This window comes from Panthera pardus, unplaced genomic scaffold, assembly GCF_024362965.1.
Source record: "Panthera pardus isolate Hobbes unplaced genomic scaffold, ASM2436296v1 HiC_scaffold_16, whole genome shotgun sequence".
In the NCBI taxonomy this organism is placed as follows: domain Eukaryota; kingdom Metazoa; phylum Chordata; class Mammalia; order Carnivora; family Felidae; genus Panthera; species Panthera pardus.
In genome coordinates this window covers 65334764-65347316 of record NW_026526721.1, presented here as the reverse complement: position 1 = coordinate 65347316, position 12553 = coordinate 65334764, and the positions used below count along the sequence as shown (strand labels likewise).

The window sequence follows — 12553 nt, the reverse complement described above, 5'->3', positions numbered from 1 at the left end:
ACAAAATCTTCATTAATATAACATGAAATTTTTCATTAAAGTACACTCACTGTCCAGCTACCCTACATTTGAATGTTAGCAGGAGACACTTATTTCTACTTTTAGTGGTACTTTTAATTCTACTTATGTGCTCCCATATTGGTGCAAAAGCATTTTTCCTTAGACTAGCTAGCAAAATAAATCCATGTGCTGTGAAATAAATGCAGACAGCCCTCAGGGATAAAACTTCTCAGTAATACTTGATATTTTTATGAAAGGTTTTCTGAGTTTTCCCACTGATTATTTTCTTTTACATTCTGAATTTGAAAATGAACCTGGCTAGAAAGCAAGAGAGGGAAAAATTTCTTAAAATAGTGGAAGATCTGAACGTTTCAAATAATATAATACTTTGAAGATTTCCTTGACTGAGGGAACTCAGATCACTCGAAAGAATAAAGATAAAGCAGTTTTTGACTGTACAGAGGGTTTTCTAATATGGTCAAATGAATAATTAAGGCCTTTAACGTCCTGAAATGAATTCCTACTCAAGCCAATTTCTCAATTTCCATGGAAAATATCTTTATTAGCAATAAACTTTGTGTAAAAACAAAAGAAAAAAAGGTTTTCACTGTAGAAAGTACTCTTACAAGTAGTCTCTTGAAAAGTAATGAGCTCTATAGTAGTAACTAGTTCTCCTACCTCCAGTCTAAGTGAACGGCCAGATGTTACATGAGCTGCTCTCATCAGGAAACCTTACTCCCAGGGTCCTCCATGCCTCATCACAATCTACATGTCCTTCCTGCACTGTTTCCCTCCATTTATACTTTTCTGCCTCTCTTTATATGTCTGTCTGCTGCCACTACGACACCCTCTGTTATCCTGTGTTCTTCCTATCAAGGGGTATACGTTTCATTTTTCTTTTGTTTCAAAGGCTTTCTGTTCATCTGTTTATATTTGTTTCTGTTTTTCTCCTTTCTGTTTTTATTCTTCAACTCTCCATAATTTAGAACAGAGTTATTTTCATAGTTTTATGTATTGATTAAGCATTTCAAGACATAGATGTGGAAGGCATTCTGTTCTTTTAAGCAAACTAGTTCATATGCATTTTGCTTTAATATAGCCTTCAGTTGACTTTTTCTGTGAAGTAATGGCTCTTAATGAAAAGTACATTTCGTTCTCCCTAATTAAAACCCTAGAATATTCATTCAAATGAGGGTAATCTGGCCATGTTTGTGATAACAGCTACTCCTTGAGAAAAGCCTTGGACAGTTTGTCAAATTCTGGGTATTCAAGAATTTTTTTCAAATAAGGTAGACTCTTATATTAAAGAGTTAATACCAAGTCACTGGCATTTGTAGATCTAAAGTAAATAGCTTTTCTCTTTTAAAAGATCTTGATTACCAAATTTGAGTAGGGCTGTCAATTATTCTGATATTCTGCTAAAAATCACACAAAAGAGGCAGCTTTTTATTTTACTGCCACAGTAGTCAAATCTTTTTTTAAAATTTTATATTTTTCTAGGTGTGCTTACCTCCAGAATCCAGTCTTTCTCTTGTGCCTGTATTTTGTGTGCATATTTAATTGTGCTGTAGATTTTTTTTCCTATTTCCCCTAGTTTTTTCTCTGAGCTTTTCTCATATAGTTTTTAATTAGCAGTTCACCCCAGTGTGGTGAAGCATATGCAGTTAACTCTTTTCATTCTAGAAGCTTCCTTTCACAAATGCAACCATGTTGTTGTACGTGGTGGGAATTAACTCAGTACTCAAAGGATAATTTGCTAAGATTCTTACACTGAAGCATTAATTGTTCTTTCCCTTTTTTTTGTGCTGTAGGTCTTCCGACCCCGGACTCCACCGGAGGCAATTGCACTGTGTAGCCGTCTGCTGGAGTATACACCAACTGCCCGATTGACACCACTGGAAGCTTGTGCACATTCATTTTTTGATGAACTAAGGGACCCAAATGTCAAACTACCAAATGGGCGAGACACACCTGCACTCTTCAACTTCACCACTCAAGGTAATTCCAAACACTTAGCTCTTTTTACCATTTCTGAGAAAACTACTTATGTGTGTGAAGTGACATTCTGTTAATTAAAATCTGTGTAGGACAAAAGTGGGCACATTAAGTACTTATGCAAGTAGGGAGCATTTTTTCTAACCACTTACTAGGCCACTACTTGTATGGTTTGGACAAAATAGTGGCAGATAAGATTTTTCCAGTAGACATAGCTGCTCTCATTTTTGGCAGATTATAATAAATCTTGGCACATGAGAAGTTATAGAGATTTCACTAATAAGACTAATGTACAATTTAACTTTCAGGTTTGTATTTGAAACTTAGAATGTTAGTATTTCTTGCTTCCCAAGGATTTATATCAAGTTTTTTAAACCTAGAAATAAATTGGTGGCTATATTTGTATAAAGTCAGATATAAACAGGGAAAACTGGAATTCTGTAACTCTTTCTTAGAACTTATATAAGGGATGTAGGTAGAGAGATTCTTATCCCTGCTGGGGCTTGGCACTATTGCTGCTGCTGAGAGAACATTGAGAGGAAAACAGAGTTTGTGAATTGGTGGTTTCTAAAAGACCCAGGGAAAGTCATTATTTCTTAACCACTTCTGTGTTCACTTTTCTCTCTGATTAAGACCTTAAGTGATTCATTTAATCAGCCATACTGCCTTTGATGTTGTGATTTTCTTCATAAACTGAACATTAAAAGTGTACAATTTCCTGTAGATAAAACATGCAATAAATATTCGATTGATTATTAGTTTAGTCAAGCTAAAAATACACAAGGGAAATGGAGAGCTTTCTGTGACCAGGAAATATATATTTCCTTTATTCTAAGATGAATTCCCCTCCCACTCATATTTAAACTTGGAAGTGGAAAAATGCATTTTGCTTAAGCAGTAGATTTGGAAGACCTGAGTTGTTACTGAAATGGACTTGGGTGATTCCATTGATTATAATCTTAAGTGGTCAATAACATGTAACTATTAGCAGTGCTGATACAGTCTTAAACTGCATTCATAAAGGTAAAAGAAAAATATTCAGATATCCTGGGATTAATTCTGACTCTTTAGGGCTGATCAGAAATCATTTGGAATGTTGTTTTAGGTCCTGGCTATGCCATTTTAAGATGTTAATGAAAGACGGGTAGGGTATACAAAGGAACAGAACCGACAGTAGATCCTGGAAAAGTGAAAACTTAAACAATACCTCATAGATTATCTTCTAAAGAAAGGTGTTAGCCTATATTCTTTCTCCATATTATAAAATTGGAAATAGTAGGTAGCAGAAAATTAGAGAATACTACATATTTGAGTTTATCATGCAGACCTCAGCCCCTGGCATAGATAGAGATTAATAAATAAAATTACTGATGAATCAGGGAATTTTTCAATTGTTTAACAGTGGAACAAGTGTTTTTCAAAATACTGATCTCAGTATGAGGAAGAAGCTGGATGATGTCCAATGTTCTCCAATTTGGCAGTAGGTTAGACTGGGAGACTCTTGGCCTCTTCTGGAGCAAAGGTTCTATATAATTCCATGTCACTAAGAAAACAAACTTTATTTTCAGTTCTTACTGTTCTGTTTTAATCAAGAGTAGTACATGTAGATTGAGGAAAATGTTGAAAATGCAAAAGAAGTGTAGAGAAAATTAAAATCACAATCCTGAAATAATCACTTTTACTTTTCAAATTAATCACTGAAACATTTTCATAGCGTAGCTCTTTTCAGTCTTTTCTCTGATGCATACATATACTGATAATCTTTGAATATAAAGTGATACTCTATTTTCCCATTAAGATCACAAAAGGGTTTCTTTTGATTAACTCAAAAATATTTAAAATTACACATTATACAAAATTAATATTTATTCAGGCATTTCACTTTTTTACCTCTCATTTCATGAAACAATTTTATTAATACTTTTTATAAATGCATCTTTTACATCTGTGTCTTTGTCATCAGTAGAGCTACTTTTTGAACTATCATAGATTTTTAGGTTATATCACCTAAATTTTTTGATATGAAGCATTTTTTGAATCTGTATGAGGCCACCACTGGAAATTCTACAGGTATCAAATTTCGTAAGTTTTTTTTTGTTGTTGTTGTTTTGTTTTGTTTGTTTTGTTTTGTACTGTAGGTGTCTGTTAATTAGCTGCACATATAACTATCTGCTGGGTTGCTTTTTAAAGTGTTCCCCAAAAGGCTCTGTATACAGTGACATCCAGCATTTGTTACTGTGGAATCTTGACATCAGAAACTATTATGTTAATGTTAACTTTATTTGTTTCTCTCTCTCTCTCTCTCTCTCTCTCTGTTTCTCTCTCTCTCTCTTTTTTTTAACCACTTTTGTCAGGTGAACTTAGTTTCCCAAACAAGCATTGATTGTGGTTTTATTCACACGAAGTATCTTCTCCAATGAGTACTTTGTTTCTCAATTACATGAATTAAGGAAGCCTTTTGTCAAGTAAGCAATTAAGTAGAACCCCAAACACACATGATATTTATAATGGACACATTTTGGAGAATAATTCTCCCTATATTCAGACATATTTTGTATAAACTCTTTAATACACCTGTATGTGTTGATCAAAACTGAGATACTTAAACATTTTATTTAATCAGATTTAAAAATCCAGGATTCCGTTTCATTGTTCATATATACGATTCTTTACTCACTAATAATTATTCATTATTACTAAAGAAAATAAAATTTTAAAACAACTAAATTTATTATTCTATGGAATCCTAAGTTTTTTTGAAAACTGAGGAAACATTTGTATAACATGAGCCATTTTAAAGTAAACAGTTCAGTGGCATTTAGTATATTCACAGTGTTGTGCAACTACCACCTTGATCAAGTTCTAAAACATTTTCATTGCTCCTAAAGAAAACATACCCATTAAGTGGTCAGTCCCCATTAACTCCTCCTCCAACTCCTGGCAACCACCAATGTGCTTCCTGCTTCTGGACTTCACTATTTGGGATATTTTATATAAATGGAGTAATACATTATGTGACCTTTTGTATATGGCTTCTTTCACCTAGCATAATGTTTTCAAAGTTCATCCATGTTGTAGCATGTGTCAGTATTTTATTCCTTTTTATGGCTGAATAATATTCCACTGTAGTATGTCTTAATCAGTGTAGGCTGCTATAACAAAATACCAGAGACTGTGTGGCTTAAACAGCAAACATTTATTTCTCAGAGTTCTGGAGGCTGGGAAATTCAAGATCAAGGTGCTAGTAGATTTGGTGTCTGATGAAGACATAGTTTGTGATTTGCAGATGGCTACCTTCTTACTGTATCCTCGTATGGTAGAAAGAGATTACGTCTCTTGTGTCTCTTCTTATAAGGCCACTAATCCCATTCATGGGGGTTCTCCCCTTATGACCTAATTACCTCTCAAAGGCTCCATTTCCAAACACTATTACGTTGGGGAGTAGGGCTTCCGCATATGACTTTTAGGGACACAAACAATCAATACACAGTGTATGGATACACCACATTTTGTTTATCCATCATCTGTTGGATATTTGGCTTGTTTCTACCTTCTGGCTATTATGAATAGTGCTGCTATGACCATTTGTTTACAGATATTTATTTGAATACTGTTTTTAATTCTTTTGGGTATTGCTGAGTCATGTGGTAATTCTATGTTTAACTTTTTGAGGAACTGCCAAACTATTTTCCATGGTGGTTTGCACGTTTTATATTCCCACCAGCAGTTTACAACAGTTCCAGTTTCTCTACATCCTCCCCAATACTTATGTTCCTTTTTTTTTTTTTTAATAGCCATCCTAGTGGATGTGAAGTGGTGTTTCATTGCGCATTGTGGTCCTAAATAAGTTTATTGCAATAATGAATCACAGCCTGGTAAATGCTATTTACCTATTCTCTAGTAAATTACATTCATAAGACAAACTGACATGAAAATAAATAGACTTAGATTTTAGAATATGGTTTTGAAAATATTGGACTTTTGTGAATGGACAGTTTTTCATATTAATCAGATTTATTTAATTATTTGTTTAATAATTAAATATTTAATTAATTGTTAATTAAAGAATTATTTAATTATTTAATAGAGTCAGCTAACTTTAATGTCCTTAGAAGCCTCCAAAGTTTTTATTAACTTCAGCTTTGACATACGCGTTTTAAAGTAAAGAAAAGGCTCAACTTGAAGAAGAATAAATAATTTAGCTCAAACTTTATTTATACATATCTGTTATTTACAAGCTTTTTAAAAGGAGTGAAGATTGTTTTATTTTGGTATTTCAAATTGTTATATTTGCCCAGAATATCAGATATAATTATGGCTCTATGTATGTCTGAATATATATAATATGTCTTTGGGGATTTAAAGAGTGTGTGTGTATTTGGTGTGTATAGAGTATATGCAATCTCTACGGCGCTGTGACTCTGATTCTGTGCATATTAGTGAAAAGGATATGCAGGAGTCTTTGTATCTGTTCACATGAAATGTGTAGATATGTTCTTGAAATCCTTTTCCATAAAACTAAATGTGTTAAATTGAGAGTGCCATCATTTTGAGAGATGGCCCTTCCTTTTTAAGCATTAAAATGCCCTATCTTAACAGCCATTCTGAAATTGGGCTGTCATCACTGGTAGTACTTTCTCCTTTTCCTTCTAGATCACTGTTACACTCAGAGTGTTTCTGCCCAGGGAAAAAGTGTTGTTTGATGTTGTTCTATTTGATCTTCTGTATTCTGATTTTGGATCAGTGTTTCCAAATGATGATCTTGTTTACCAAGGCAAAGATGTAACTGTTGTGCAGATGCAACTTTAAAGCACATATTAATAGCAATAAATGAACGACCAGAATAAAGCCGGGTAATACAAGAACTTGGAAAAGGAGAATCAATCCCCCAATTGGTTGTATAGCTAGAGAGGGTTCAGAGATAGGAAACACTGGGGTGGGAGGGTGTTAGTGAGGTTCTGCTATAGGCAGAATAAAACCCTCCTCCAGCCTCATACATTTTCAGTGAAGTCTGTACTAATTCCCCCAAGTGAAATAAAGATAACTCCTGATCTGCATGTAGTAGGTGCTTAATGAATGTTTGAGTGATACATGCCACTTTAAGTAAACATAATATTCATGTAACCAGTATTTATTGGACTTTTCTAGTGTGCCTTCTAGTTGCTGTTAGTGTTGTTTTAACTAGTAAACCTGCCATATGAATAGAACTATGAAGATTAAACACTTGAGTAAAATACAGGGCTGTATTAAAGTAAAGCTTAACAATAAAGCTAACTGCAATTTGATATTTGTTACTGTGCCACAAGTAACTAGCAATAAATGATCACTAGTATTACTCATAATTAAAACAAGCATTTCTGTGATCAGCTAGAGGAGGAAGAAGAGGAATGAACAAGGGACAGAAAACTTGGAGATCCTTTTGACCTTCTGGATTCACAAAACAGATTATCAGACATCTCATTTTTCTGGCACTGGGGCCTCAGTGCTCTGGGACCCCCTGAATGATACTATCTTCATCTAGATGTTGGAAACCTGAAGAGACCTTTGGCACACCCTCTTTCCTTCAGTCATTGGATCTCAAAGGTTGGACATAACTGAATCAGACCTCAGGAATTGGAATCAGGAAATTCCAACAGGGATCAGTATTTTCTTTATTCACCAATTCCTTGCCTATTCCATGGCTGGAATATATTGGGAAATTGGTTGCTTTGTATGTTTAAGTGAGTCTACAGTTAATCCCACTACACCTTCCCAATACCAAATTTTCTACCTAATTTGTATGAAATTTTACAAGGAAAGTTATTTTAGCAAGCATTGTCCTGGTTGGGGGTTTCATCACCAGATCTTTTAAAATACTAACATTTTGCTGGGTAGCTTCTAAAATATGTCACTGCTATAAATGTAGTATACTAAACACATTCAGACATTTTTTGGTGACTGGTACAAATTGTGATGCTCCCTCTTAGGCAGTTCCAAGGCAAAGTAGTCATGGATTTGTGTAGATATTATGTAGTCCTCATATTAAACATCATTAATATCACTAAGAAGCAGTAGTGAGCCTTCTAATTATTTTACTATTTGTCTGACCTTCTAAGAAGCTTAATTATTTATTTAATTTTAAGATTTTGTTAGAAACTTGGTCAGGGATTTTCTGGACACTTTGAAATTGTTAGGAGAAGAAAGGAGCAGTTATAATAGGGTTATTTGTTTATTAAAAAAAAAAATCCATAGAAGCAGCATTAGGATTCAGTAATGTGTGTGATCAAGGTGTACATCCTAGCATTTGAATTCTTTCTCATGAAAAGTACACAGATGAAATGGGCATGCCATTGTGAAATTGTCTAAACCTTTTTGTGAGAGAAATACCACTTTACCTATAACAGACAACCACTGGCAATTTTCACATGTATATAGGAGGCCTGATATACACATGAAGACCTCGACCTAATTGCAGAAGAAAAAGCATGTCTGCCTCTTTCAGTGACTCCTTTCGACAGGTCTGCAGGTTGAGCTTCAGAACTAATGAAGAAGATTCCTCTCTACCTGATGAGTGATATTTTATTACATCACTGTTAGAGAAGGTCTGGTGAACAAAGGGATTGATTTCTTCCCTCTGGTTAGCACATTGATTGCTTCTCTCCAACTTATCCTCAGCTTTCACACTATACACAGTTTGAACAAACATATACACCCTACCCACCCACTGAGCCACTGTCCCCCCTACCCCCCAAAAAAAACCTAGGAAAGTTTCTTATCTACTTATCATTGAATTTGGGATTCATATTTGAAAGAATAGAAACTTTAAGTTAAGGAATACTTAAGGTTTCGTCAACTAGATTTATGTTTTGTTTTAATATTTTAAAAGATTGCTTTATCAAGTAGTCAGGTATGTTTGAGTTTATTCAGTTTGCCCTTTCATGGGAATGTTTCTTCTTTCATTTGCATTATAAACAACAGTGCAGCAAAATTTAGTTAAATGAATTCAGTCAGCTTTTTAGTTGATGAATATCTATCTTGGCTTTATTAATTTTTTTATTTTATTTTTATTTTTTAAAATTTACATCCAAATTAGCATATAGTGAAACAATGATTTCAGGAGTAGATTCCTTAATGCCCCTTACCCATTTAGCCCATCCCCCTCCCTCACAACCCCTCCGGCAACCCTCAGTTTGGTCTCCATATTTATGAGTCTCTTCTGTTTTGTCCCCCTTGCTGTTTTTATATTATTTTTGTTTTCCTTCCCTTATGTTCATCTGTTTCATCTCTTAAAGTCCTCATATGAGTGAAGTCGTATGATTTTTGTCTTTCTCTGACTAATTTCACTTAGCATGACACCCTCCAGTTCCATCCACGTCGTTGCAAATGGCAAGATTTCATTCTTTTTGATTGCCAAGTAATACTCTATTGTGTATACATATACCACATCTTCTTTATCCATTCATCCATCGATGGACATTTGGGCTCTTTCCATACTTTGGCTATTGTTGATAGTGCTGCTATAAACATGGGGGTGCATGTGTCCCTTGGTAATAGCACACCTGTATCTTGGATAATTGGATAAATGTATCTTGGCTTTATCGATACCTATTTTAAAATTCATTTTGCTTTTATTTAAATTGTCCATTAAAGTGTTTGGTTATGGAGCACATAATGATTGATACACCATCAAAAGATTCTTGATATTCCCTGATAAACTACTATATGGTTTTTTTGATGGATAGTTTCATGGTATCTGCAGTTGGTTAAAGAAACCTTTATCATCATTAACGTTTCCAAAGCCTTCTGAGCCTGTTGCTATGTTGTTTTCAACCATGTCTCTGAGATAACATGGTCTATCTTATTCATACCTTTTCTCCGAACTAGCCCCAATTCAGTATTACGGACCTCCTTGTTTCCTTAATTATCTCCGTACTCTCAAGCCTAGAACAAATATTTATTAAATAATACTATTTCCTTTTTTTGTCAGCTTACTTTTTATTTTCAGTCTTTTCTGTACTTCTTATTCTCTGTCTTCAAGAATACATGCACTCTCCCTGATCCTGAAAAGTTCTGTTGCTTTGCTGTACCTGTCCTTTAAAATGTCATCTTATTTTGCTTTGTTGTGCCCACACTGCAGTTTGGATCTGCACTCATTGCCTCAATTCCCTTATTTTTCATTGTCATGGATAGACAGGGAGACTGGGAGTGGGTGTAATTCTTGCAAGCAAAAAATCATTACAGCCATTTTGTACCAGCCCCATAGAAGTGCCCATAATCTGTCCCCACAAAAGGAATAGACTTTAGTGTAGAGAACAGGACTATAGCAAGAATATAAGGAGGTTTCCTTTTTCACATAGGCAAAAGTTACAACAATTAACAATCTCTCTGAAGTAGAGAAAAGCTAATAGATGGAAAGCAGTGGACTTCAAGGAATCCCTATAATTAAGGAAAAGAAGAAGGATAGTGAGTTATAGATATGGGAAGGGTTTAGGATTCCTTAACTTTTAGTATGTCAAAGTCAAAAAAACTTGCAAAAGCCCCCTGCCTCCACCCAAAGGCCACTCATTGACTCTAGGTTAAGAATCTAGTCTTTGTAGTTGTTTTGTGGAATTTACTTACTCTCCCCTCTGTATTTGGATATGGCAAAACCTCCAGGATCCCACAGCTTCTCTTTTTCTTGTTTCCTTATTTTCTTCACTTTTCTCCTTTCTTTTCATTAGTTACCCCTCTCTCCCTACCCTAGACCCAAATGGTGTCTACTTCCTAAGGAAAAAGAGGTTGCTTTTTTCAAGCCCTATACGTGTGTGTGTTTGTGTTTGTGTGTGTGTGTGTGTGTGTGTGTGTGTGTGTGTGAGAGAGAGAGAGAGAGAGAGAGAGAGAGAGAGAGAGAGAGACCTAAAACCACCATGACCCTTCAACTGGATATACAGATACATAGAAAGATAGGTGATCTGATAAGAGAGTAAGTGAATGGGAGAAAGTGGGCAGCATGGGCAGTAAGTACAGTGACCACAGACTGCTGATATTCAGTTCATTTTACAGATAATATTAAAAGTGGCTTTGTCAAAATGCCTTAAAATCTCTGGTCATCTTTTCCGTTTTTAGATTTTCTTTTAGATGTTGGGCACTTAGTCATAGAGATCATTTTTTTTTGTTTGTTTTTAATTTTTATTTATTTCTGAGAGACAGAGCATGAGCAGGGGAGGGAGAGAGAGAGAGAGGGAGACACAGAATCTGAAGCAGGCTCCAGCTCTGAGCCGTCAGCACAGAGCCCAATGCAGGGCTCGAACTCCCAAACCGTGACGTGAGATCATGACCTGAGCCAGAGTCAGACGTTTAACCGACTGAGCCACCCAGGTGTCCCTCCTAGAGATCTTTTTAATTTAAAAGTGCCCCTATCCTGAATAGGTTGAATGCCTTTCTTGCTGGCTTATTTGTGCAGTTGACCTTCCATTTTCAATTTCTTTTAATCAAAGATGGTTATCTTTTTCTCTGACTTCACACAGTTTTATGCTCAGTATTGATAGACAGATGGGAGGATGGATGGATGAATTTTAAGAAGCCTTTCTATTTTAGTAGATTTTAATTGTAATTGAGATGATAAATCTTTTAGGTTAATCAAAAGTAGTTACCACACCCTGCATTAATTTTTATTACTAGAACCATAGAGTCATCAGCCATGGTAATTAGGATTCTGTTGCTTTCATAGATACAAGATTGTGGGTTAAAATTGGATTAACTAGAAATAAAACAACTTAGGATCTTCCTTTTCCTCTGTGAGAACCAAAACAGCTAAAAGCTGATTGTGAGAAAACAGCATCTCTTCAAACTTGATCATTAAGGCAATGGTTTTCTAACTGGCTTCCAGGGAAGACATGAGAAATACTTCTATCCAGGGAAGCTGCCTTACATCTTCTCATTTAAGGGGAAAAATTAATAAATAGTCTTCACTCAGTTTTAGGCTTTTGTTCCCATTTATTTTTCATAAATCTTGGGATAGGTTTGTTGAGGGTTTTTTGTTTGTTTATTTTTACCAGAATCTGGTATCATTTAGTATAAAATTTAGATATTTAGGCACCAGTTTTTTTTTTTTTATGCCACATCTTCTTTTTTTTTTATTTTTTTTATTTTTATTTTATTTTTTTTTTTATTATTTATTTTTATTTTTTAATATATGAAATTTACTGTCAAATTGGTTTCCATACAACACCCAGTGCTCATCCCAAAAGGTGCCCTCCTCAATACCTATCACCCACCCTGCCCTCCTTCCCACCCTGCCCTCCCTCCCACCCCTCATCAACCCTCAGTTTAGTTTGTTCTCAGTTTTTAACAGTCTCTAATGCTTTGGCTCTCTCCCACTCTAACCTCTTTTTTTTTTTTTTTTTTTTTTTTTTCCTTCCCCTCCCCCATGGGTTTCTGTTATGTTTCTCAGGATCCACATAAGAGTGAAACCATATGGTATCTGTCTTTCTCTGTATGGCTTATTTCACTTAGCATCACACTCTCCAGTTCCATCCATGTTGCTACAAAAGGCCATATTTCATTTTTTCTCATTGCCACGTAGTATTCCATTGTGTAT

The 12553-nt window shown here is 35.0% G+C and overlaps 1 protein-coding gene across 3 annotated transcripts in view; it reads left to right on the top strand.

The window, feature by feature from the left end:
• Nucleotides 1–12553, top strand: part of GSK3B (glycogen synthase kinase 3 beta) — a 193846-nt gene that overhangs the window by 160100 nt on the left and 21193 nt on the right. For all 3 annotated transcript variants that reach the window (XM_019448478.2, XM_019448477.2, XM_019448479.2), the window contains one exon: nt 1812–1998. In XM_019448478.2, coding sequence (XP_019304023.1) covers nt 1812–1998 — 187 coding nt within the window. The remainder of the gene's footprint in view (nt 1–1811; nt 1999–12553) is intronic.